The sequence below is a fragment of the Emydura macquarii genome, unplaced genomic scaffold, assembly GCF_026122565.2.
Source record: "Emydura macquarii macquarii isolate MOO-44397 ecotype Brisbane River unplaced genomic scaffold, CSIRO-AGI_Emac_v2 contig_3487, whole genome shotgun sequence".
Lineage (NCBI taxonomy): Eukaryota > Metazoa > Chordata > Testudines > Chelidae > Emydura > Emydura macquarii.
In genome coordinates, this window is record NW_027133624.1 from 52,495 (window position 1) to 79,814 (window position 27,320).

Genomic DNA, 27,320 nt, shown 5'->3' on the forward strand with positions numbered 1-27,320 from the left:
TGGGCCAGCAATGCCCCTCTGCCATGTACATTGGCCAAACCGGACTGTCACTACACAAAAGAATAAATGGACACAAATCAGACATAAAAAATAACATCCATAAACCAGTTGGAAAACACTTCAATCTCCCAGGACATTCTGTCACTGACTTGAAAGTTGCCATACTTCTACAAAAAAACTTCAAAAACAAACTTCAAAGAGAAACTGCAGAGCTGGAACTCATCTGCAAACTTGACACAATCAAACTGGGTCTGAATTGGGACTTGGAATGGTTATCTCATTACAAGAAGTAATTGTCACTGTTCACACATTCTCATCTCCTAATCAATGGTTGTGACTAGGCCTCAACTACTCTAACTGAATGGACTTTGTTTTTATCTATTTTCCCCATTGTTGTTACTTACCCTTGGATATATATATATCCTATGTGATTTCTATTCCTTACATCTGACAAAGTGGGTTACAGCTCACGAAAGCTTATGCCTGCAGAAATTAAATTTATTAGTCTTTAAAGTGCTACAGGACTCTCATAGATTATTAGTGATTATAAGGCATACAGGTCAGGTTTGGTTACGAAAGAAATAAAATGTAAACATGCCATCTAATTCCTAAACTTTACCAAGCTAAAAACAATTTGATAGCAAAAAGGTTTTTCTCACCCAAAATCTTTCATCACCTTGCTGACACATCAGTATGTCTTTGTCCCTGAAAAATTGGCTTGTGGGAGTTACTCAGAATTACAGTATATTACAGAAATAATCATACAGTAGAATCTTATAACGCCATACACAACGTTGCTACACATATTTCAATAAGACAATAATGTTCAGTTTTCAAATGATAGCTTACAAGGCATACTTTGTATAAAATATAACATAATCATATAACGGGGTGAACATGGGGTACAGGGTATCACATGAGGTACAGTGTGTCATAGGGAGTTAGGCACTTTTGTAAATCCCAATAAGCACTTATATATCTTTGAAAATCCAGCCAAGATTACACGGGTCTCCTGTGTCCCAGGTTAGCAATCTAGCCATCGTATTTATGCTTATTTTTCATTATGGCTTAAGAAAGCAGTCCCCCAAGAAGGACTTGTGCTCCTAAATCCCCTATGGGCATTTGAAAACCTCCTTTATAAACACCAAGTTACATCTAATACTCCATGAAAGTAATGTCTATTAAAGTTTATTAATATCTTTTGCAGACAAGTCAGATGACAAAGACTGATGAGGTATACCTAGTCATAACAACGAAATCAGTTAAAATACCTAAATCCTAATATAGCACTTTTCATCATTAGATTTTAAAGTGCTTTACAAACAGAAGTCAATGTCTTTAGCCTCATTTTACAGATGGGGAAACTAAGGCATGGGGCAAGAAAGTGTCTCTTGGTCAGTTCAGATTCACAGGCAAAGAATAGGGATTTGAAACTGTTTGATGGGCCAGGTTCCCAGCAGATGTGAATCAGCCATGGTTCCATTGCTGTCAGTGGGCCAGATCCCCAGGTGCTGTAAGTCACTTTCAGCACCACTGAAATCAAAAGGCCATATCTCCACTTGGCACAAATTGCCAGTGAAGTGATACCAAGTGACATCTGTTTCGGACACTGCACTGAGCTTTTAGTGTTTACCTCTGGCTACCTTTTAGTGAGCAGCGTCCTACACCCAGGGCAGCCAGAGCTGCGGGTTCCTCTGCTGGCTGCATCACACCAGCTGCTGATGCAACGCAGGAGAGAAACATCTCTGCTGTCTCAGAGCTGGTTGTGTGGCATGACTGAAGGAACAGGCTATTCCAGCCCCTCTGAGTTTCTGGTGTCACTGGGCTCTGAGCTATTGTAGGTCACAGCTCTGGGCTAGCCTATAAATGTAACTATTATTCTGCAAACCCCTTGGGACACCCCTTGAGCCTCAGCCCTGCCTTGTTTTTGGCCCAGGGTCCTTCCAGAGATGCTGCCATGGCGTGAGATCCAGGGGGATCGTGTTCCCCTGCTGTGGGGTTAGGGTCAGCTGGGACAGGCTGTCAGGGCGGTTTGCTGCAGAGGTGAGATAAGAGCTGGGCTCGCAGCCCTGGAGATCGGATTCAGCTATTTAGTCCCAGAGCAATGACATCCTGGGTTGTGACGGTGTTTGAAGCCTGCACTAGAGCCGGGAGAGACATTCAGTCCCTGATCCCATCTAGTCCTGCACCATCTAGCCACACCTGCCCGAGGAGGGGAGCAGAGAGCAGCCATCTGTGGAGTGGATCCCTGTCTGCCAGGAACTGCAGAGAGACCCAGTAACTCAGGAAATATGGTGAAGGGGCAGGGAAACGGCTGCTGGATAATTCAGGGACGGAGTCAGGCAATGACTGAAGAATCCTGACTTGTTAAATGCATCACAAGATGGGCAATTTCCACATAGACCAACACAGTAAGTTTGGTGTTTGGATTATAGGTTTGGGTATTAAACTCCTGGGCAAATTTAATACTAGAGCTGTGAATTACAACGGGAACTCTTCGAGACTTTTACTATCATTTAATCAAACACGTAGAGCTGCTCAGATTTCTTTCCCCAGCCAAAAAAAAAAAAAAAGGGGGGGGGGGGAAGGGTCTTTTCATAGAAATTGTTACAACAAAACTTTTCTTTTCTGTTTATTGAAAACCAGGTGATTTCAGGTAAAAACTGCTGGAAACTGGAAAAAAAATTGCTGAAACTAGGAAAGAAATGTTTTCAGTTTTCCAACATCTATATTGTATTTCTAGGACAACAGAGACTTTGCATGCAAACTTCTTCAGTAGAAAACCCGATTTCCTTTTGTTACAATTTCAGCACAGAATATCTCACCAGCCCCTCCTGGAAATGTAGGTGTAAGCCAAAATGGGAACATTAATATTTCCCAATAAAGGCACATTCGCTCTGTTGCAATGGCACTTATTTCTGTTTCAAAGGGACACTCGCAGGATGGTAAAACAGAGGAAGTGGCAAAGCTGGTGATCCCCGGCGTATGTATTAAACACACTAGTGCCTTCAGCTGGGGACGGTGGGTTGGAGCCCCCAGGCAAAGCCTGTTTCTCTGGATCCTGCCCAAGACATGGAGAAGGTCAGTGGGATTAGAACCAGCTCTCCTGCTCTAGCGCTGGATCCGCTGCTCCCCTCTGCTGCCAACTAAACACAGATGCTGTTGGCGGGGGAACAGAAAAGACACATAACCAGACACAGCCCACCCCCAAGGAGCTCACAGTCCTAGCAGACAAAGCAGAGCAGTGTGGGGAGGGGAAACAGAAGCACAGGGAGGGGAAGTGTCTTGCCTAAGATCACAGAGTAGGTCTGTGGCAGAGCAAAGTCTCCTGACTGCCAGGCACCCACACACACATAAAGTTACAGCAGTAAATGACCCAGCACAGAGGCAGCTGAGCGACTCTTCTAGCTCACGATGACACAGAGAGGGAAATGCAACTGGGATTTGGTGTCATGAATCAATCCATCAGCAGGCAGCAGGCCGCCCGGGCGGTGTTGCAGTGCAATCATTACAGAGGAGCTCTCACACGGGTACCGAGTAACACTATGTCATATGTCTGCCGAAAGTGGGTATCAGGCAGTGTTGGCATTTTAGTTTCGTTCCCAACTTCAGAGCCTGTGGTTGGATGTGAGAGGAGATTGATCTTGGCTAGAAGTGTTGCGTTGGGGTTACACTTTGCTCCATCCTTCACACGGCATTTCATGAAGACACATCCTGAGCTAGACCTTCAGGTGGTGTGCACTGCTGCATCTCCATTGACTTTACGGGAGCCTATTTACCTTCAGGTGATAACTCACCACTCCTAATCAATGGAAGGGACGAAAGCTGTGCACCTTTGACACCCACATCGTGAGATATTACAGAGGGGGATCAGGGCCGTTCCCTCTGCCACTGTAATCCCAACCGTTATCTTTGTCCTTCCCTTTACAGCCTTCAGAGAATATACAGAGGAAGAAAATGTCCAACCGAACCGCTGTGACCGAGTTCCTTCTCCTGGGATTCTCTGATATTCGGGAGCTGCAGATTTTGCACTTTGTGGTGTTTCTGGTGATTTACCTGGCAGCCCTGGTGGGGAACCTTCTCATTTTCGCAGCCATAGCCCTCAACCAGCATCTTCACACTCCCATGTACTTCTTCCTGGTCAATCTGTCCATCCTAGACCTTGGCTCTGTCTCTGTCACTATGCCCAAATCCATGGTCAATTCCCTCATGAACACCAGATTGATTTCTTATCCTGGATGCGTCGCCCAAGTCTTTCTCTTTTTCATCTTTACCTCAACTGATCTTGCCTTACTCACCGTCATGGCGTACGACCGATACATTGCCATCTGCCAACCACTGCACTACGAGAGGGTGATGAACAGGACAGCTTGCATTCAAATGGCAGCCAGTGCCTGGATCAGTGGTATTGTCTACTCTGCCCTGCACACCGGAAACACCTTCAGGTTGCCCTTCTGCCAGTCCAAAGTCATCAACCAGTTCTTCTGTGAAATCCCCCAACTGCTCAAGCTCACCTGCTCTGACTCCTACCTCAGTGAAGTTGGGCTTATTGCCTTTGGTGTGTTTATAGCTGCACATTGCTTTGTTTTTATAATTGTATCTTATGTTCAGATCTTCAAAGCAGTGCTGAGAATGCCCTCTGAAGAGGGCCGGCATAAGGCCTTCTCCACCTGCCTCCCTCACCTCAGTGTGATCTGTTTGCTACTTTTCACTGGCTTGTTTGAGTATCTGCATCCCACCTCCACCTCAGCATCAAATCCGGATCTGCTGATGGGTGTTCTCTATGCCGTGGTGCCTCCAGTGATGAATCCCATCATCTATAGCATGAGGAACAAGGAGATCAAAGCTGCGTTACAGAAACTGATTGTGTGGAGGTTATTCACCAAGAATTAGAATGTCCCTCCTTGCTCCTTGACTGTGATTTCATTCTGAGCTTCATCGACTGATGACAAAATTGTCTCCTTGAGACGCGTGAAATATGTTTATGAAGTAATAAAATCCAGACTAACTCCACTGAAGTCAGAAGAGTTAGTGAAGGATTACAGCAGTGTAAATAGGATCAGAGTCTCTATATCTATCCATAAATCTGCCTATGCACCTATCTGTTTATTTTAGAGGTTTATACTGCTACCATCACCACATGACCTGACCACGTTGCACAGAATATCAATAGCCATAGCTAAGTCCCCAGTGAACTTCATGAAGTTTCTGTCTCTTCTCCTTTTTTGGCATAAAAATTGTGTTTCAGGTATGAGGGGTTTGTTTTGTGTTTGCTTGATTCTTTCTTTTTGTGTATGTTATTTTGTTTATTGGGTGGTTGATTTGTTCCTGTGCTCCACGCGGTTTATTTGGGGGGTAGGAGTTTGGGAGTGTGGCATTTGCTTGTTTAAATGAAGGTATCAATTATTTATTATCTATTCGAGATGCAATCTCATCATCTCTTTGATGGGGATTTCTGAGAGTCTTAAATTTTTGCTTTCCCCATGCATGAAGACTTGGAAAAAACTCGTGTGGGTGTCAGTGTAGCTGAGTTTCTGGTCAAACAATTATTTTTATGCTGTATCATTCTTTCTATGGTGCAAAGGCATTTTGGAAGAGAAAGCTATTGCAATGCCTAACGACAAACTGAGCTGTGGTAATAAGGCAAAATTTTTATCCTACCAAACAATTGCTGTGATGGATCTGGAGTTGCTATCTAATATTATGTCTTATGTTCAACTTTGTTCCTACTGTGGTAAATAAATCACACTTTGTATGGAGAAACCGGCCAATCACTCAACTTACTACTGCTCACAGCTCCTGAGAGAAGAACTGCCTGTATCAAACCCTGTTGAGAAATCACGTTGGTGCACAGGGTGTTGTCGGCTGAGACCCTGCTTGAGAGGGGAAAAAATCAGGTGATTCTGCCTCAAAAGAGGGACAGGCTCATGGCTGAGACCTGAGGGGGAGACCTCAGAGAGACTCGAGAAGGGCTCAGAGATGTAGTTAACCCTGTAACCAGGGCAACTGGGACTTAATCATTCACTGCAAAGGGCTGATTTGGAATTAGCCAATGGTCTGTCCTCCACCCAGGGCTCCAAATGTGTCTAGAGCACAGAAGCCGGCTGTTATTGCTGCTGTTGTTATTATTAGTATTGTTATTTTTAAAGCATGTTTGTGCTTATTTGTGTACCCTATGTATACATTAAATATAACAGAGAATGTAAGAGAGATAGATAGATAGATAGATGAGTGTGTATGGGGATAGGTAGATAGATAATGAATAACCAAAGCCAGTTATTGTGCCTCTTGTGTTGTCCATTATTGTTGATGTCCAGATCAACGATTTCCTTGAAAATATTCATTATTTGGTGTTATTTATTAAAGAATTGCTGCAAATAGTTCTGATCCCACAGCTCATTTACAAGAACTTCCTGATAAGAAATGTCTGTGAGCTGTGTTGACTGGACATATTTTAACAAGCTCTGTTTCTCTTGCCTTATTGGTTACAACAGATTATCTAGCTCCCACTTTGTATAAATAATGTTCTATTCATTGGGTCAAACGCAGCAATGGGTAGGACACTCACATGGTCTCTAGGAGACCCAGGTTCCGGCTCTGTCTCATTTAGAACAGCCCCGGGAAGTGCTCTGATCACTGCCTTATTAGCTATTGCTCCCTGCTGTTGACTCAAAATCCCATCCCGCACCCGAGACGCCTTCTCAAGGGAAGTTGAATCACAACAGACGTGCTTCTAGGAAAAGCTACAGGATTGATGAATCAGCATTTTTGTATTAAAAAAGTGCCATTTGAAAAATCCCAATGACAAAAATTGGATCAGAGTTTTGCCTCGTTTTCCTGAGTCAGTTAGGAAACACTGCAAAACCTTCCTCTTCCAAGAAGACTTTCTACCATCAGAAGACTGACACAGCACCGGTGTATTTAGGTATTGTGCTGTAATATAATAAAAAGGATGCCTATCCATGCAGATTAATAACCAGATAATAACCCATTTAGTAACCCACTAACATCCCAGCTGCATTAATGTAATCAGGAGCTTAGACATCTATGAAACTCTTAGAATCATTGAATCATAGAATTGGCAGGGACCTCAGGAGGTATCTAGTCCAACCCCCTGCTCAAAGCAGGACCAACCTCAGCTAAATCATCCCAGCCAGGGCTTTGTCAAGACGCAGCTTGAAAACCTCTAAAGATGGAGATTCCACCACCTCCCTAGGTAACCCATTGCAGTGCTTCACCACCCTCCTAGGGAAAAACTTTTTCCTAATATCCAACCTAGACCTCCCCCCCTGCAACTTGAGACCACTGCTCCTTGTTCTGTCATCTGCCACCACTGAGAACAGCCAAATTCCATCCACCCTGGAAACCCACTTCAGGTAGTTAAAGGCTGCTATTAAATCCTCCCACATTCTTCTCTTTTGCAGATTAAACAAGCCCAGTTCCCTCAGTCTCTCCTCATCCCAACCCCAGTAGATGCCAACTTACCCACTCCCCGCCCAGAGGTTTGGCTACAACCCAGGAGCACGGACTACCCCCAGCCCACAGGGCTTTTACCCACTACACCCAACTGCCCTCTGAGAGCTGATAAAAGATGCCCCAGAGTTCTGGCGCCCAGTCCAGCCCTCTGACCACTAGACCTCACAGCCACTGTGTAAATACTAGGTATTAACCCCCGTCTCTGGGGGGTGGTCCTCCGCTCTCTTTCACGGGAGTTTGAGCCACTTAATAAATCACACAGCCCAAACTGCAAATCCCTGGGCAGAAGTAGATTGTTTTGATGTCTGAACATTTCTCACTCTGGGTATTGACGACTTGGGTCCCCGGGCGGAGCCAATTGAAGAGCTGAGCAGAGTTTGCCGCTGGTTCCTGCTTGAAAAGTTGGAGCCAGGCAATTAAAAGTTCTCTCGGCTCCTGAGAGAGCTGGGCGCAGATCCCAAGGCTCAGAGCAGGGGGTGGGGGATCTGGGTTAGGGCAGAGAGGGCAGGTGAGTCTCCAGGGTCCGGTCCGCTCTTGGTCTCTGGGGACACACAGAGCTATTGAGCCTCAGGTTCACATGGACCGCCTGCTCTGCTGAGAATCAACTCACTCATTACATGAGATGAACTGCAGGGGGCAGGTGTCCCAGCGTCTAGTCCACCAGGGTTCAACACAAGCTGCACGGGATGAGAGATCCCTGTCCTGGGACCACGCCCCACACTCAAGGCCTGGAGAAGACCAGTCCTAGCCCCTGTAACGAAGGGGGAGTCTCACACTCCCCATCTGAGATAAGCGCTCAATGGAGGAACCCAGCACAGGCCAGCCCAGGGGGGAAAATCGCTTGAAACGTTCCCAGGCCCCCGTTGTCTTCCCCACGTGCCCCACTCCCCACGCTCCCTCCCATATCGGGAGACACATGGGGCTAGATCCCCACACCTAATTTCGGCGGCACGGCACCGTGGCATCCGCAGCCCCGTGTGAGGGGCCCATGGGTCAGAGCACCCTGGGGAAAGGTGCAGGAACTCCCCCGCTTCAAGCCCTCCTCGGCACGACGTGGGCCTTGTCCCCATGTCTCCTACGGCACAGGGCGGTGCAGGGGAGGGCTGGCTCTCAGCTTCTCCCGTTCCACGTTGTACGACACAGCCTGCGGCGCAGGGACTCGAGCCTGATTTCCCCCCGCCCGGATGCCCTGACCACCGGCCTGCCGCTTGGCTATGGGACATGCCGTGGGGCAGCTTCCACAGGAGGCTGAGAAAGACCCGCATCAGAACCGTGGCCCCCTCGCTGCCCAGAGGGTAGGGCCTTTGCCTGAGCGAGTTGGCTGGAGAAGGCCAGGCCAGACGTCTACACAGCAGAGAAACAACCCCAAAACCCGAGTCGACTGGCACGGGGCAGCCGCGGGTCTCCAGTCACCGTGTGGACAGAGCCTCAACACTGGACTTGGGTTCACTTGTGAATCTCTCTGTAGATCTGCGCTGGCCTCCTCATCTGTCCGGGCAGATTTCCCTCGGCGCCGGCGGGGCAGCCAGGCCGAGTGGCCGACGCACGGCTCAGCCACACGCCAGGCTGTTGTAGTCCTGCCCTTTACCTTCCCGAGGGAAACGACCGACACATGGCGGACAGGGGGGTAAGGAGACAGACAGGGGCTGAGGGAGACAGAGACACAGACAACTTCCCTGACCCCACAGCACATCGATGACGGATTTTATTCATTTGAAAAGAAAGGGAAAAAAAGTGTTAAACATAAAAAATGATAAAATAAAACAAAGCTTCCAAAATAAATACGCCTCCGCTTTGTATACACAGAGAGCTGGGCCCAGGCCAGACCCACTGTCTATACACAGAGAGCCGGGCCCGGGCCAGACCCACTGTCTATACACAGAGAGCCGGGCCCAGGCCAGACCCACTGTCTATACACAGAGAGCCGGGCCCGGGCCAGACCCACTGTCTACACACAGAGAGCCGAGCCTCGAAGACACATAGCAGGGAAGAGATGCGGATGGAAGGGGCATAGATGGGTTGGTCCTGGTGAGATTTCCTGACACCCGGGCTTAGTCCATTTCTTGGGGTGCCATGGGGCAGACCTGGGGTACAGCTCACTGCTCTGGGTGACGGGACCGTGGAGAGTGGATGGGGAAAGGGGGATGTCTCTCCCTCTCCGTAGGGGGGGACTGCCCCATTCTGAGCTCCCCCATCTATACCCTCCAGACCCGGCTGTCCCAGTCCCTCTCCCTAGGAGGGATCTCCCCATTCTCAGTCCGCATCCTTTGCTCCAATCCCCACTTGTAAATCCCCTGTATTCTCCTAGCCCCACAATCCTCTCCAAGCCAATATGCCTGCAGGATCCACCGGGGGGCAGCAAACAGCAGGATAGATCTGATCCCTCCAGCAGCGGCACCGGAGGGTAGGGCTCACTCGCTCTGCGCTCGGTAGGTCACAGTGGCCGCCGCCTGGCTGCAGGGTCCCTGCGTCTTCCCGTTCACCACCAGCAGGCGTGGGGTCTCCACGCGGATCCCAGAGAAGGAGAAACTCTGCGGGAACGGCGGAGACCAGAAAAGTCAGTCAGAAATGTGGTTAACTCTGAACCCTACTGAGGGCTGAAATTTCCCAGCCCATCTCAGAGGCAGGGCAAATGCCACTGTTCACTCTGGATCCTACTGATGGCGATTTCCATTTCGTGGGCTGAGGTTGTTAAACCTGCCGAAGGGCTCTGGGTACCCAAATTTAACAGGAGCCCAAATCCCCTAGGCAGCTGCAAAAAACCCGAGAAGCCAGAGTGTCACACCCCGCTTGTTACAGAAGACTGAGATGTGCTCTAGTCTCCCGGCAAGCGTGTCAAAATTAACTCTTTCCTTGCTGGGCGCTCGTGTGCCGCTAGTGGGCTTCTGCTTCCCTGAATGTGTAGGTAGGTATCGGGGAGGAAATAGCGATCCCCCGCCCCAATTTAAAGGCACTTCCACCTCTTCCCATAAGCAGGGGGCTGGGCAAGACACCTTGCCCCCAGTGTGCTGCGACAAAGGCCCCGATGCCCCCCCGGCTATCTCTGGTGTCTTCCCACATCCCTCCTCCTGCAGGGCCACGCCTATAAAATCCCGCCAGCACCAAGCAGGCAGCAGGCAGGACCGGGCCGCGCTCACCTTGTCCTGGTGCTGGACGCGATGGTGCCGGAGGTGCGGCTCGGGGATGGCCACCGAGTCACCGACGAGCACCCCCCAGCTCTGCGCCATGTTATAGACGGTGACGGCAACACAGGGGCCCTCGGAGTCAGCCAGGCCGAACGTGCTGCCAGGAGAAGAGGCCAGGGTGTGAGCCCAGCGCTGGATGGACGGACGGATGGGGTATGTGGGGATGGATGGACAGACAGACAGAGCTCAGGACTGACAGATGGAGAACAGGAGAGACAGAGGTCCGGATGGATAGATAGACAGGAGGACGGACAAATGGATGGTGCTCAAGACTGACAGATGGATAGCAGGGTGGGCAGATGGATGGATGGAACGGCAGACAGACAGACAAAAATCAACAGAACGCGCTGAGGACTGACGGACAGGCCGGGACTCACAAGGGCACCTTCTCGTCCGTGGTGAGGCTGAAGAGCACCCTGCCCAGCACGACGGCCCCTGCGTTCACGCCCGGCCGCAGGGCGCTCAGGGGCCGATGCTCCAGTGCCACCTTCTGGCCGGACGACCCCTGGTACTGCCCATCCCCGCAGGGGCCCAGCTGGGACGGGCGCAGGCTTCCCAGCATGCTCTGCAGCTTCTTACCCTTCACTTTGCCCTGCAGCGGGAGGAAGGGCGGCAGGGTCACCGACTGAGACATGTCTCCCCCTGTAGGCCAGGCAGGGCAGGGCCGGGAGCAGGGCGGACGCTCTACCTTGTTCTCCAGGAGGCTGGTGAGTCGCTCTAGGAAATGCAGGAGCTGCTGCTGGCGCTGCCGGGGCTCAGGCCAGGCTGGGTCAAGGGCGGCCGCGCGGGAAAAACCCTCCAGGGCCTCCGTGTAATTCTCCTCGTACTTGTGCAGCTGACCCACGGGAAACACACAACAATGCGGTCATGGCGGGTGGGGGGCTGGGAGCCTGGACTTCTGGGTTCTCTTCCAGGCCTGAGGGGGCTCTAGCAGGTTAGAGGGAGGGGGCTGGGAGCCAGGACTCCTGGGTTCTATGCCTGGCTCAAGGTGGGGGAGGCGGGCCGTCCAGTGGGCTAAGGCAGCATGTGCAGGGAATGCGGATTCCTAACCTCCCCGCTGTAAGAAGAGTCGGGTGACAGAACGGATTTCCTCGGGAGGCTGTGGTAGCTCCGTCACTGCAGGTTTTCAGAATCAGGCTGGGCATTTACCTGTCCTGGACGGTTTTGGACACCACCAATCCTGCACCTCGGCAGGGGGGTTGGAGGAGATTGACCCTTGCGCTCCCTTCTCACCCTGGGATGCTACAATTCAACGCCTGGCTCCGGCAGGGCAGTGAGGGCTAGTGGTTAGAGCGGAAAGGAGTCGGGACGCGCCAACACCCGGAGCAGGGCTCCTTCCTTCCCGCAGGGGGGCAGCCGGCACATGCACACAGGGAGCATAGCACAGTTCTTGATGTCTAGACGGCCAAGCAGAAAGCACCGCAACCGAGCCTTGTTTCTTGCAGCTCGGTGCCCTCCAGAACCACACTGGGGCCGGATTCCCAGGGCAGCACGCCCCTACTGAGCCCCCCACCCCTCTTCAATCACCCTTTCCGCTCCCCTTCTCACCGTAGCTCTGTTGAGGTGCAGGTCCGGGTTACAGGAGGCCGTAGGGTCCACCTTTTCCTAGCGGGGAGAGGAAAGCAACGTCAGAGCACCTACCACTGAGCCTCCCACCCGCTCCGTGGAGCATAGCAATCCCTCGCGCCGTGCTGCAGAATGGGCGCCAGCCCTGGGTCCCGGAGAAGAGCGCCCCCTGCAGCCGACAGAAGACCGGGCACTACCTACCGCCTGGCCATAGGCACTCAGGGCCTGCTGGGAGATACCGGGGCTCTGGCCGGCGTTGAAGAACAGCGAGAGGTAGGCATTTCCCAGGACGTCTGTGGCGGAGAGACACGGAGGTGAGCACTGAGACCGGACGGAGAGAGGGCGTCAAAGAAGAGGAACGGCTGATGGGATACGGCGGAGGATGGAGGGTTGGATGGATGTCTACAGTTGATGAGTGAAGGGATGGCTATAGTTGAGGATGGAGGGATGGACACAGCCGATGGGACAGACGGAGATAGCTGAGGGTGGGATGGGGGGACGGCGATAGCTGGGCTCGGATGGAGGGGTGAATGACAGGATATAGCTGGGGCACGTTGCCTGGGGCAGGGAAAGGGGCCGGCACTCACACCACGAGCGCCCGTCCCGCACGTCCATCTGGACGGCCAGCTTGGCCTGCCGGACGCTGTCCACGACGTTCTGGGCCTGCTGCTCCGCGCTCTCGGCTCGCAGCTGCCGCAGCACCATGGACAGGTTCTGCAGCGAGACTTTGTTCTGCCGCTGGCGGGGGGGAGAGAGACGCGGAGCCTGGGTCAGTGCCTCAGCCCGGCCTCCTGCCTCCCCGTCTCCTCTGCCCTCAGATCAGCCCCCTGGGCCAGTCTCCCCTTCCCAGGACTGGCCTCTCAGTCCAGCCCCTCTCCGCTTGCCCCAGATAGGTCCCTTGGCCCCACCTACCCACCCCACTCACCCCCGATGGGCAGCCAGGTCTCTCCCCTCTCTGCCCCCTGGGATGGGCCACGCCAGCCCCCTGGCCTGCCCGGGGGTGGGACTCACATGTCCCAGCGCCCCGGAGAAGCAGGTGTGGGCGGCTGCGACGTCGCCCTTTTTCCAGTAGGCCTCGCCCAGCTGGTTCCAGGCCTCCACCAGCTCCGGGTCCAGCTTCACGGCCTTGGCCAGCAGCTCCTCGGCCTGGGGGCTGTAGTCGGGCGTCACGTTCAGGGCCTTCCCCTTCAGCATCAGCGCCCGGGCGCGCCCCTGGGAACAGCCTGCAGAGACAGAGCCGCAAAGGGAGGGAACAACTTGTGGCACGGTTCCCTTCCGGCCCCAGGGCATGGGGGGGGACCGGCTGGTTCAGGGGGTGAGAAATGGGGCCCGGGGCCTTTCCAGCATCAGCTCCAATCCCCGCCCCAGGGCTGACCGGCGTGTGAGGGTGGAGAACGGGTTGTCGAGTCGTCCCCCCCCATCCTAGGGCAAGGGTCTTGCATTTCCCTCCTGCGCCCGGTTACCGGTCACTATCTCGTCCATCTGCTGGAGCGTCTTCTGCATTTCCTCCCGCACGTCCTGCGGCTTTCTCCCGGCGTCCTCCACGCCATGGCTTTCAAAGTAGCGATCCCGGAAGCGGTACAGGCCATCGACCAATTCCTGCGGGGGTGAGGGACGGGGGGTAAAAGGGGCAGTGGGGGAGGAATGATCACATTGGTAAACAACACCCTAGGAGCACCTGTCTAAAGTAGCATGCAGCTGGGGGGTTGAAACACGGGGCTGGCACTGAAGAAACCTGGGTTCAAAGCCCACCGTTACCAGAGACTCTGCAAGTAAATCACTTAGGCTAGGAATTTCAATGAAGCCCAAGGGAATAAGCCCTCCCCTCCCCCCAAATTGCACTGAAAGCCAATTAGAATTAGACTCTTCTTTGCAAATCCAAGCCACTGAATCCCTCTGTGCTTCAGTTTCCTGCCTAGATGGGGATTTTCAAAGCTGGCCAAGGAACTTGGAAATCAGTTCCCATTATCGTACCAGGCCTTGGCGGCCCAGTCAGGCACCGGGCCCGCCTCGCGCTAGGTGCTGCACGAACGCAGAGCAAAAAGGCTGCCCCGGCTCCACAGAGCTGATGAACGGGAATGGGGCACCCCAATCCACGATGCAGTTCTGGCAGCGTCCATTCAGATGCTGGACTCTGCGGGGAGGGACTGTCTCACTACGGGTCGGCCTAAGGGTCAGGGTCTGGGCGGTTGGCACAACCGGACGCCCATCATATTAGGCGTGTGTGCGGTACCTGACCCAGGGAGGCCTCAATTCCAGCCCAGGTGTCGCACAGACCCTGACCGTGGGAGACAGACCCTGCTCTGTCTAACCAGACCAAGGCTGGATTATTATCCCCATTTTACAGCCAGGGAAAGCGAGGCACAGAGGGAGGAAGTGACAGACCCGCAAACGGGACCCAGCTCTAGCGCCCCAGGCCGCCTCTTATAGCGCCAAATCTCAAAGACCTCCACACGGTCAGACCCCTCCCGCCTCCCTCCGCTAACGACCCTTTTATTAGAATTTCAATTAAAAATCCAATACACCGCGAAGAAACCCCATTCATGAGTGTTACGTCCCACGGCACTGGACAGGCTGTTTCCCGCCGCAGGCCCGTTGTCGGCACCGATCCTGGGGTTTAAAGAAGGAAGGAAGGAAGAAGGAAAAGGGCTAAAGCTGCCCAGATGTGCAGAGAGAAGGCTCAGGGCGCACCGGAGAGGGAAATTCACACACAGTGACGGCAAAGGCAGACGGCAGCGTAAAGGGGGGTATACAGCAAGGCTGTGTGTGTCTCTCTGTGTGTCACACAAGGGAGGGGGTGTATGTGTGTGTGCAGGGATCAGTGTTTGTGTGTATTGCTGTGTGTGTGTGTTTGTGCAGGGATCAGTGTGTGGGTGAATGGGTGCATCGCTGTGTGTGCCGGGACTGCGGTGTGTGTGAAGGGATCGGGGTTGGGTGTGTACGCAAGGATTGGGGGGGGGTGTGCACAGGAATCAGTGTGCCGTGTGTGTGCATGCAGGGATCCGTGTGTGTGTGCAAGGACCGGGGGGGGGGGGGGGGGGGAGGGCGTGCGGGTATCAGTGTGTGTGAGGGGTGCAGGGATTGGTGTGTGTGTCTGTGGGGGGGGGGGGGGGAGGCAGGAATCGGTGGGAGTGTGTGTGCGCGGACCAGAGTGTGTGTTGGGGGTTGCAGGGACTGATCTGTGTGTGTGTAGGGGTATGGGGGTGTGCTCGTAGGGGTGTGTATGCCTGTGTGTGGGGGGAGGGGGTGCAGAGATTGGTGTGTGTCTGTCTGGGTGTGTGTACGGGGATCAGTGTGTGTGTTGGACGTTGCAGACTCCAGTGTGTGTGTGTGTGTGTGTGTGTGTGGGTGTGTGTGTGTGCAGGGATTGGTGTGTGTGTGTTGGGGATTGCACGAACTGGTGTGTGTGGAGGGGTGTGTGTGTGTGTCTGTGCGGGTCTGGTTGTGTGCAGGGATCGGTGTGTGTGTGCAGGGGGTGCGGGTGCAGGTTTAGCCCCCCCCGGCCCGGCCGGTACCTGGCGGCGTTGCAAGGCCTGGCGGGTCGCGGCTCCCTCCGGATCCTCCTCGGCCATGATTGGCCCGGCCCGGCCCCGCCGCCGACTGCCCCCGGCCCGCACCGCTCCGCTCCGCTCCGCTCCGCCAGACGTCCGGGGCAGGGGGCGGATGGAGGCTGCTGCAAACAGAGTCGCTCCGCCTCCTACCCCCGCGCGCGCACACACACACCGCCCGCGCCTGCGCAGCTCCTCCCCGCCGCCTCAGCACAACCCTGCTGCTGCACACACGCACGCGCGCACACACACACACACAGACCTCTTGCATTGCAACCTCCACAACACAATCCCTATATTGCTCTACACGCATCCACACACCACCTGTTTTGCAACCCCCCAACACAACCCCTGCATTGCACTGTATGTGTGCACACACAAAGCCCGTGCCTGCGTAGCTTGTGTTCCCCAAAGCCTGTATTGCTCTGGGCTCCTCAAAGCCTGTATTGCTCTGCACACACACACACACACACACCCCGCCTTCCTTATAACCCCCCAGCACACTCCTTGCATTGCTCTGCACAGACACACACAGCCCCTGCCTGCCCCGTTTCCCAGCCCCCTGCAGCCTGGCCTGTGCTCCACACAGCACCCACCTCTCCCGGGGTCCCTTTTTGATCCCAGGGGGTTGCTGCCTGCCCAGCTTTTCCCAGGATTGTCCCTTTGGTCGGGCACCTGTCCTGGGAAGTCTGTCTGGGGGCTTGGCCCAGCCTGCCCTGCCAGCTGCCCAGCGTGGTGGGTCCCGTCCCATGGTTTTGTATCTCAGAGGTGGCAGCCCTACAGTCCTAGGTTTTTTGGAACTGTCTCACTTTGACCCCACGCCCCCTATTTCCTTCTATGCCAGGAGCTGTGTGCTCCTTTTCCACACACCACATTCCCAACCCCACACTAGGTTTTATGCACTCCCCATTCTCCTTCCTTCCCCCCCCCTGCGAGGGGCTGTGTGCATGCCCCCATTTCCCCTCCCCATTAGTTGTCTAGGAGAAGCTATTCAGAGTGCCGCATATTAAATTCTGGGGGTAGGACACACAAAGGAGGTGGGGTGCTGTTATGGCAGACGGGGTTAACGGCTGCCATCAACCAGTTCTTTAGTCTACAGATAACTGCACAGTTGCTTGAAGCTGCTAGACAGCTAGCAACGGCTCCATGTCTCCATCCCTCTGTTCCTCCTTCGATTTTCCAGTTTTCCCCCAAATCAACAGGTCGCTGGCCCTCAGCAGCACACACGTTCCCTGAAATGGCTGCGTGCCGTCCTCAGAAGTTACCGCAGCACCTAGGTGCAGACAAACGGACAGCCATGCTATCCAATGGAGCGAGAGGCCGTCACCCGCAGTTAAAACGCAATCAGGTTAACAGAATACAACAGCAACTTCCACCGTAATAGGGAGTACAAAGAAAAAAAAATTGGGGAATTGCAATTTAAAAAAAATTCACACTGGTTTCACGTGAAAGACGTGATTTGGGGGAAATGCTTGTTTCTTGCGAAGAGCCGAACCCTACAAAATGGCCTGTGTTTTCTGGGACGGCCCCGGTTTTGAGGGTCAAGCGCAGCATCACTGCCGGCGAGATTTTTGTCCTGACTTCAACACAACCCCAGGGCTGCCTAAACTCACAACACGTTGCTGAATTGGGGTCACACAGCACTGCCTCTCAGCTCCCTCTCTGTCACTGCCTCCCCAGCTGTTCAGCACGATAGCTGCAAGATGGGGCAGGACTGCAGGGGTGGCTCCATGGGAAAGGATCCGCCTCTGTTTATTTGGGGTGCAGCCAAAGTTCAGAGGAAGAAATAAAGATCCAAGCTGGTGTCAGGAAAGTGAGTGTGCACAGGTAGGGTGGGGGAGACCCGGTTTAAATACATTTAGGTTACCATTTTCAAATCTATAAGATATGCCTCTTAAATTCCCATTAATTTTTTTTTTAAATGGAAACTGGGTGTCCAAATCCCAAGTGCATTTGAGAAATCGCAGCCTAACCTAAGTGGTGTTGGTAGGAGAAACCAGACAGTGGACAGGGGAGAGTAAATTCATGGAAGAATGGAAAGAAATTTCAGACAGTGTCATAAATAGACCAGTGTTCATTAACCATACTGATCCTTGATTTCGTACTAGTCCATAAATACCACCAGGACTAGGAGCTTTAAACATACCTGGATATTCTATCTCAGACATGAACCCTAACTCATTTCACTGAAAAGGCAGCTGAAAAGCCTTCAGATAGCAATGATTAAGGATAGGATTTTCAAAGGAGATTAAAGCAGCATGGCATCTAACTCCCTTAAGTCTCCTGCGAAGATACCAACCACAGCCACTACTGACCTGGGCTGAATTTAGACCAGTGGATTAGAGTTGAGAAAGCTCCATTTCCCCCTCAATTCTACCACTGCCGTTTTGTACAAAAACACACCCACCGTTTACACATCCATTCAATCTAGTTTTATTATTTATCCTGTTTTCAGTATCTCCTTTCCTGGCTATAACTTCAAAGAGTCCTTGTAATGCAGATCAGAGACAGGGCAAAACTTTTCATCTTCAGGACCCAAATTCTCTCTTACAGTTGATGCTGGGGGAGAGAGAAAGACACGTTTTCCTTTCCTTTCTGGCTCATCTCAAATCGGCCCTGTAAAAATAAGGGATCTCCGTGTTAAAGATGCAGAATGCAGCACACCGTTGTCCCTTGGAAAACGAGTTGCTGTAGTTAAGGTAACTCCTCCTCCAGCATAGCTTCTACTGCCTCAGCGCCTGCCATCTTTCAGCTCACATTGTAAAATGACGATCTGGTTAGCCCGCTAGCTAGAGTTCACAGAGCAATATGTGCAGAGCAGGTTCTTTTTAAACCCCATTTCTGTCCCCAGAGTCCAGTCCCCTTCTGCCTCTTTGAGTGTCTGACCCCGCAAAATTCAGAAGGTGCTAACGGACAGCCAAACCCATCCAAGAGCAGCCTGAGTGAAGAAAGGCCAGATTTAATCTGCGATGACACAAAATCCCACTGCCCATGGCTCGCGGCAGCAAGAGGAACAGTCATCGCGGCCACTCTCCCTTAAATGAACAGCTCTGAGAGCAAAAGTACCCCCTAGAGAGAACGCCCCAAGAATTTCCCCAACGAGCAAACCTTTACTAAGCCGTTTCCTCGATAAAGTCCGCAGCAGGGAGCTCCCGTTCACTTGTGCCGAAAGACACGGCTTTCTGAAAGCGTCTGCGGCTTCAGGCACTGAAAGACAGTTTGCGAAGTTTGGAAGATCAGTTCACTGAATGGTTCTGAATGAGGAATGGCTGGTGCACCCTATGCCAGAGGTTTGTTAACTGTTCTGTCTGCCATAGTACCCCTTTCTTGTCCCATACCTCCCCCGCAGGGCGACAGTGGCTGGGGGTACCGATATGGGGCCATGCTAAGAAAACGGATGGATACGAATTTCCAGCGGCACTTACGTCTGTGATTCCTACAAGGGATCCAAGTTGAGGAGGGAGAAGCGAACCCAGCCAATCTTGTCTTCCGAGTTCCTGCCCCTACAGAAGAAAGGAGGAATTATTTCCAGGTCATGACAAAAAAAAAAAAAAAAGAGCTACCAACTGCATGGAAAACTCATTTCCTTGCATCTTCGTCCCTACTTCATTTCCACAGAAACCAGATCCATATTTCTGAAGAGGCCCCCCACTGGATCTGCTATTTATTCCCCTCACTGTCTGAGGGCTTTACAGATGGTTGCATTGCAGACCATCAGAACAGCAGATTTCCCCCAAATCAGACTTCAGCTGCAGGTGTTTGTTTCATTCGTCTGCTCAGGGCATGTGTGTAATCAGGGTAGATCAGGTGAAACACGGACTGAACATGCGGCTCATCACAGCAGACCCCCTCCTCGTCCTCCCACACACAAACCACCGCCCAACACTCTGAAATCTCAAGGGGTTGAGAATTTTAGCTGCTTCCTCATGGTGCAACATGGGCTCCCTGGCTTCCCAACATCACCTGCAAGACAGATAAAATCTCTGCACGCATAAGCAGGGGGGAGAATAGAAGCAGGGAGGAGATTTTGCCCCTGTGTATGGCACTGGGGAGTCTGATACAGGAAGACCGCATCCAGTTCTGGGGTCCACATTTTTAAAAAGGATGTTGAAAAACCAGAGTGGGTTCAGAAATGAGCCCAAAAGTGATTCAAGGGCTGGAAAAAATGCCTGATCATGAGAGACTTACCGACCTGTTTAGTTTAAATCAGAAAACGGAAACCTGAGAGGTGACTTGATTACAGTGTACAGGTACCTTCATAGGGAGAAAACACTGGGCCCCGTAGGTCTCTTTAACCGAAGGCAGAACAAGGACCAATGGCTGGAAGTTACAGCCAGGCCCGCTCCAGTTAGAAATAAAGCACACGTTTCGAATGGAGAGGGTGACTGACCAAACTCCCAAGGGATGATGGATTCTCCATCCCTTGCGGTCTTCCAATCCAGACTCTCTTTGCTTTCGTCAGACACAAATCACTGGGTTCACTAGGTGAAACTCTCTGGCTGGTGTTAAACAGGAGATCAGACCAGGGAATCTAACAGTGCCTTCTGGGGCCTGCGAAGATCTGGCTTTTCAATAAAGGCCATCGGAGCAGCTGGTAAGGGCACAGCAGTTACAGGCAGGGAAATGGCACCGTGAAGTTACCTGGCGACGCAGTGAAGTGAGGGGCTGGTGCAGAGAACTATTTTAAAGCAGCGTGAGTGGGGACAACAGCTGAGGTTTAGAAAGGGGAAGGAGTCAGGGGGTCACAGTGGGAATTACTAGGTGACGTTCTATGCCCAGGACGATGCAGGACGTCAGACTAGATGGTCACAACGGTCCTTTCTGGCCTTAAACCATGACCCCGTCTACTATGGGAACCGCCCAGATTTCACTGCAGGCCCAAACGGAAGCCGCACAGGAAGTTAATGCTTCCTTGATGTAGTGGGGTCTGCTCAGGGCACGTGTGTCATCGGGGGAGATGAGGTGAGAGATGCAATGAATACACAGTCCATCATGGCAGACGCCAGCCACGCCCTCAAAGCCAGCTGTGCTACCCCAATGGCAAAGCACAGAGGGGTCCCAGGGATCTGAGAAGAAACTTCTTGTGGGCTGGGTCTTGCCTCCACAGCCCCCCTCAAGATAGCCCCCCGAATCCATGCATGGGCTGTCTCATGCAGTAATGCACTTCCCCCAGTTCCCAGCGGCTGTCCAAAGGGGCGCTCATCGTGCCACAAGGGTGAGGACCTTATCCCCAATGTTCCTGGGGTGTGAGCCGTGGGAACATTATCCTTCACTCTACGTGGCAAGACCTAAGAAGTGCCCCCAGCGCAGGGACAGTTGTGCGGCTACGGCTCTGGACTGAGACACCTGGGCTCAGTTCTCAGCTCTGCCACAGACTCCCTGGGTGAGCTCGAACAAATCCTAGTAAATTGCCGAGTTGGGGGCCTAACTCCACTGGGCTCCTTGGAAAATCTCAGCCTTCATCTCTCTGTCCCTGGTCCCCCTCGGTAACGCTGACACTTCCTGTCTTCCATCCTTTATGACCGAAGCAGACAAAGCCAACAAAAACCTCTGGGACAGGGATTCAAGTGTCTGTACAACACACACGGGCCAGGAAATCTCTTGGGAAGTTGTCTTAGCACAACAGGGCCTCTAAGCTACAGTGTAACACAACTAACAACAACCCAAGCATCCTGCCTCCAGCAACACACCCTGGCTGCTTCCTCACAGCTCAGAGCAAGCCCTGAAAACCCAGGCGCGGATTATCCTTACCTCAGCTCACGTAGGCCATAAAACCCTTCAGTCCCTTTTCTTTAGGCCCTATTCCGTGGGAGCCCCTCACCCTACGGTCCTCAGGGTTCAGGTTCAGGATGCTGCGTTACAGACCATTGCCAAGACATTTTTCCAATCCTTCCGTGGGGGTGGGGAGTCAGTCGCCATCCTCCAGCCCCTCCACAATCTGAAACAGGCAACCAAACGTTTATAAGAGCATGACCAACACAGCCTCTTCCTCTGCCCTGCTGCTGCTGCTCCACCCGGGATCAGAGCTGCTACTGGACCCATCTAAACCTAATTCCCCAGCACGCCCCAGCCCAGTTCTACCGGGGCATATCGAGGCAGAAAGAGCTAACGCTACACATGGAGGGGAAGACAGCAGGACCAAAAGGACGTCACTTCCGGCGTGGAGAGAGGCAGCCAGAGCAAAGAGCAATAGGAGGAGGGAGGGGAAACAGTTCAGCGGACAACGTCCCAAGCCCCCTCCTGTGCTTACAAGAGATTTCATGGCCTGTCCACAGCGAGCAGACAGGAGCTCAAATTTTAGCAAGGCCTCAAGCAAGAGACTCGAACAGCTTCAGCCAAACAGCATGAATGTATCTTCAGTGGAAGGAGGAAGAGATGAGCCAACCCGGGACACTGAGGATTTAAAAATGTGATGCTCAGCTCACTAAGGCGACACCAGCCTGAAGGACTCAAGACACGTGCCGTAGATTAGCAGGGCCAAAAAGCCACAGGTCCCTCCTGCTACACTGCATCATGACAGCTGAATGCTGGGTCGGTCGACACAGCTGGAGACAGATACTTGGATAAAGGCAGAGCTGAAAAACATCTGCTACGCTCCACAGGCCAGAGCGGGAGGTTTGACAGGCCTCAGCCTGCACTCGCTGGGGGAAAGGAGATCGCTCAGGGCAGGATGAGGCCTGCCAGACCCTCTGACAGGAATATTCTGGAGTCCTCTTTCCAAGGTGGAAATTATAGGTCTTAAAGAGAGGTAGCCAGATAGAACCCAGGGGTCCTGACTCCCAACCCCCCTGTTCTACAACTGATTTGACTCCCTTTGCTCTAACCACTAGTCCACACTCCCTCAGAGCTGGGAATAGAACCCAGGCATCCTGACTCCCAGCCCCCCTGCTCTGACCCACTATAGTTGCCCTTAGATTTTGACACCATTGCTGTTGTGTGTAGAGTTTAATCCCTTGGGCAGGAGATCTCTCTTCCTCTGTAAGAAGCCAGTCTCCTACCAGTTCACTGGGCCCCACATCTGGAACATGGTATTGCTCCAAAGCAACTGTTTCCTCCCAGCTCGTCAGGTCCATTTCCAGCCTACAATGAAGGGAGACAAACAGCAGTTTAGGATACAAAAATCCGGCCACCAGACCACATCCAGCCTTGCCCCAGCGATGTCAGAAAAGAGGTTTTTAAAGGTCACGCCAGAGACAGGCGTGTAAAAGCCTCCACAGCAGGAGGTTGCCACCTTCAGGGGGAAGCAGCAACACGTCACCAATAATGCAGAAGCGACACTCGCTAAAATTAATCGTGATCAGGGTTTGTCCTTCTCTAGCGTCTTTCCAAAAATCTCCGACACTGGGGCCTTCAGAGGAGCCTAAGGGAATTAGGCTCCTCTGACAATCCCAGCCCAAGTGCTTTACAAACATTAAGTCTCATCCACCCTGTGACGGAAACATCATCCCCATTGTACAGATGGACAAACTGAGGCACAGAGGAGCAAAGGACTTGCCCAAGGTCACACAGCAAGAGGCAGAGCCATGAACAGAACCAAATGAAGCTCAGTGTAAACCCGCAGCGCTCTAACCAGTGAGCCCCACTTCCCTGCCAGCACCCGAAACGGCACAGCACATGGTGCAGTGGAGAGCCTGTCTCTCTCTAGCACCGACATGGCTCCTGACCACCGAACTAAGCACCTTGCTGGCAATGAGGGCACTGCCGTTCTCCACATTTCACAGATGGGGAATTGAGGCAGGCCAGTTTTTTAAATGTAGGTGGGCACCTAACCAGCAGATTGAAATCAGTAGGTGTTCGGCAGCTGGAGCGCCTGAAAATCCCACTGTGCGTCCATCTATATCTTTAGGTGCCCAAGTACCCGTAGAAACCCGGCCCAGAGAGGTTAAAACTTGCACAGGGTCACACAAGACGTCTGCGATGGTGCCAGAAATTAAGCCCATGTCTCTCAAGTCCCAGGCTACCCCCTAACTGCCGGCTCAGCCTTTCTCTCAGCCCGAAGGCTTTACAGGTCTAATCTCAGCGCTTCCTAATGTACTCTGGGGCATTTAACACAGGATTGAACAAAGGCACAGAAAACAGACTGGGGGGTCAAATGAGATACAAAATCAATGCTTAATAACTGGCGCTTTTCCTAGGAACTCCCATCCAAAGATTTCTGAGTGTTTTATGATCATTAATGTGTCGAGCTCATGGTGCTTCCTAGGAAGTGTTGTTCACACTGGACAGCTGGGGAAACTGAGGTGCAAAGTGACTTATCCAAGGTCACCCCTAGGACAGTGTCAGAGCCAGAGTCCTGACCCCCAATCACTCACCATTAGGCCCCACTCCCCTCCCAGCATGGGGGCAGAACCCAGCCCCATCACAAAACTGCTTTTGGAGCTCGCTCAACCTTTTTCTCTTGCAACTCAGCTTCCATGTATTATTTCCCGCAGTGGGCGGCAGGCAGGTGCATCCCCAAATTACAAAGTGGGGAGAACCGCCAGACCAAAACCAAGGCCAGGCTCGACCTTCAACTGCCCCGCTTCCCCCCAACCCACCTGCTGCTCTTTCTCAGGGTTTGTTACAGCCGGAGCAGCAGATCTCAGGGCTTTGTGCTCTGGGAAGGGGAGCAATGGATGGGATTAAAAGGGCAGGATGAAGCAGCAGAACTGCTGGGTTAGTTTCCAGGCTCTGCAGCACACACCTGCTGTGCCCTGAAACATGTCACAACCCACACAGGGCAGGGGACAGGGAGAGGAACAGGAGAGATGTAACAAACCCTTTGCACAGCACGTGTGGGGCAGGGAACACTGCAGCCAGACAGTGCTGCATTAAACACAGGGAGAAATAATGCAGCCAGTGTCACCAGCCAGGGGTAATTTCAAGGGTGTTGCTGAAGATCATAAAACACAGCCTCAGTTTTACCAGGTCACTTTCCCCACTAACCCCCTGCCTCTAGCCTCATGGAAAGGGGGGAGGGGAGGGCTAAAGATTCTGAATTCAACAGCCCCAGGGCCAGATTCCAGCCACAGGAAAACCTCTCTGCACCACATGCAACTTAACTACATTTATTCCAGTCCTGATACATGGGTGGATGGCAAAAAATAAATGCAGATTAGCAAAGGATGCAAACCGCGGTAAAGATCTTGCAACTTACCAAGCAGGCCCTGCTCCAGGAAGACAGGATACAGGAAGCAGAGTTTGCTAATGAAAGAGCCAGTGAGAGCACATGGGAGGAAGTGGAAGGTGGGGCAGGGGAGAGATAAGCAGCTTTGCAATTGGCTGAGAGCATAAATCAGCCGCAGCCAGCCCCCAGCCTCTCATTTCCCTGAATCAAGATAAGGAGCAATGCAGAGACATTGATCTGCTGTGGCTACAAGCCATGGGGCTAAAGAGACGTTCACAGAGCTGGCTTCAGGAAGAAAATGGGTGGCAGAAATCAGGGGCTTTCTGTGAAATCTCTCCACAAGATTTTTCAGTCTGTATCAGGGAATGTGTCTTGCGCCCAAATTTTAAAAGTTAAGCTGGAGTTTTCAGAGGAACTGTCCAGATGGAGGCTCTGAACCCGGCTGGTACTTGTGCTGAGAAATTTTCCGCCTGGTTCATTGTTCTGCATAGATAAGAAACCCACACAGGAATCCCGGACAGTCTCCAAAAGTTTATTCTGCAGAAGATCAGTCACATAACCACAAGTGGCCAGTGAACAAAAAAGACCCTGAAAACAAGCATAAAAACAGGATACACACATGCACAGTAGCTGAACCTACGTAAACCTATTTAATAATTTGATCAGGTTACGGAGGGAAATAAGGCTATTTAGCGTTCAATGATTGGTCCTTGCTCTAGTTCTTTGTTCTATCTTTTTGCTGATACATTACTTTGCCTGCTAACTGGAATTGTCCAGCTCTTGCCAGGCTGGTCTGCTTTTACTGATAACAGGGGCCTTCTGCAATCCTGAGCTTACTTGCGTTCAGCTAGGCAAAAATGGAATCACTTAGGCTAACTGAAATTATTACTAACATACTCAAACCATTCAGCTCTTCTGAAAGTCAGACCATTTATTTAGGAGGCAAGATCAGAATGTGGGAACATAAATTTAGTGTCCTGGTTTTGGGGAAGAAAAAAAAATAGCCCTGGAATTTTGGGGTCATTTTGATTCCCAAACTCCTTACGAATAGTGTAGTATCAATAAAAAATATTTCACGTTTCTGTAGCACTTGGGATTTTTTTCATTCTGAAGTCCCAGGACTAGAAAATACAGAAAGATCTTAGCAGTAGAGAGCCACATTTCAAAAGGTTGGCACCTAAAGATGCAGAAAAGCACCGAGTGGAATTTCAGAAGTGTGTAGGCATCTAATTCCCATGGGAGTTAGGCACCTAATGTCCTTAAATGCCTGTGGAAATCCTAATATGTATCCAGATTCAGAGTCAACAAAAGTTGTGGGAGGGATCTGCAATGCAGGACATCTGTAACGTTTGGGGAGAATATAAATGTGGGAAATCTGCAAAGGAAAATAACGAAATCGTGCGTTTGCCATGTTTGAGACCAGACTGTGCTCTCACTTCCACCGACATAAAACTAGGGGGCCTCACCATCTAAACTGCTCTTCATACCTATGCTGGGGGATTCACAGGTGTGTACCCCACAGGAAAGAAGTGTGCCGTGTAGACACGGCCCTCGAGTGGGTCTTAAGAGAGAGACACCACATCGCCACAGGAAGTCTTCATGTGATGGAGGATCCATCACAGTCCCAGGTCAGTTGTTCCCCAACTCATTGTTCAACATTTGCACCATAGTTTCAGCTTGAACTTTGCTAACTCCATCACCCAGCCATCCGGATCTGTCCTGCCTTGGCCTGTGAGATGAAATAAATCTGCACTCTCAGAACCCCCCGCCACAGGGAGATTCCTACAGACCAGGATCAAGTCCCCTCTTCTTCTCCAATAGCCGCAATAGAGCAATCTTCTTGGGTCTCTCACTGGGAAGCAGGTGACATCTTCTGCAAGTGGCATTTTCTGCACTTCTGCAGAAAAGGGCCGGGGGTTACAGTGGACAGGAAGCTGGAGATGAGTCAGCAATGTGCCCTGGCTGCCAAGAAGGCCATATTGGACTTCATTAGTAGGAGCATTGCCAGCAGGTCGAGGGAAGTGATTATTCCCCTCTATTTGGCACTGGTGAGGCCACTTCTGGAGTATTGTGTCCAGTTTTGGGCCCCCAAATATAGGAAGGATGTGGACAACTTGGAGACAGTGCAGAGGAGGGCAACAAAAATGATTAGGGGGCTGGGGTACATGACTTATGAGGAGAGGTGAGGGAACTGGGTTTGTTTAACCTGCAGAAGAGAAGAATGACGGGGTATTTGATAGAAGCCTTGAACTACCTGATGGGCTGCTCCTCCTCTTGGCCTGCCTTCCCCCACCACTCTCCCACCCCACTCTGTCCTCCCATCATAGGTGCAGAAGTTTCTTTTCTGCCATCCTCTTCTAACCCCGCCACGTGCCCTAGGAATCCCATCGTGTCCTTGGTCTCCCCCGCACCTACTCTTATGCCCTACCGCAGTCCTGT

The 27,320-nt window shown here is 52.1% G+C and overlaps 2 protein-coding genes, 1 long non-coding RNA gene and 2 other non-coding genes across 5 annotated transcripts; 1 reads left to right on the plus strand and 4 right to left on the minus strand.

The window, feature by feature from the left end:
* The first annotated feature begins 3,957 nt into the window (after nt 1-3,957).
* On the plus strand, nt 3,958-4,893 carry LOC137144839 (olfactory receptor 14I1-like). The gene has a single exon (XM_067535326.1). It carries the CDS (start codon nt 3,958-3,960, stop codon nt 4,891-4,893), a length of 936 nt encoding a protein of 311 aa, XP_067391427.1.
* Nucleotides 4,894-9,166: 4,273 nt separating this feature from the next.
* Nucleotides 9,167-15,896, minus strand: LOC137144817 (tetratricopeptide repeat protein 5-like). Its single transcript, XM_067535302.1, has 10 exons — nt 15,743-15,896; nt 13,691-13,826; nt 13,239-13,450; nt 12,815-12,965; nt 12,429-12,520; nt 12,210-12,266; nt 11,350-11,496; nt 11,039-11,253; nt 10,614-10,758; nt 9,167-10,007 (listed from the first exon to the last, which is right to left on the minus strand). The coding sequence occupies exons 1-10, from the start codon at nt 15,797-15,799 to the stop codon at nt 9,888-9,890; spliced, it is 1,332 nt and encodes a 443-aa protein (XP_067391403.1). The 5' UTR covers nt 15,800-15,896; the 3' UTR covers nt 9,167-9,887.
* A 2,300-nt stretch (nt 15,897-18,196) lies between these two features.
* On the minus strand, nt 18,197-24,968 carry LOC137144828 (uncharacterized). Its single transcript, XR_010917508.1, has 6 exons — nt 24,912-24,968; nt 22,774-22,855; nt 21,527-21,713; nt 19,201-19,278; nt 18,884-18,982; nt 18,197-18,391 (listed from the first exon to the last, which is right to left on the minus strand). It is a non-coding gene; the product is annotated as an uncharacterized lncRNA (long non-coding RNA).
* Nucleotides 18,651-18,798, minus strand: LOC137144893 (small nucleolar RNA SNORA79). Its single transcript, XR_010917512.1, has one exon. It is a non-coding gene; the product is annotated as a small nucleolar RNA SNORA79 (small nucleolar RNA).
* LOC137144894 (small nucleolar RNA SNORD126) lies at nt 19,545-19,622 on the minus strand. Its single transcript, XR_010917513.1, has one exon. It is a non-coding gene; the product is annotated as a small nucleolar RNA SNORD126 (small nucleolar RNA).
* Nucleotides 24,969-27,320: the final 2,352 nt, after the last annotated feature.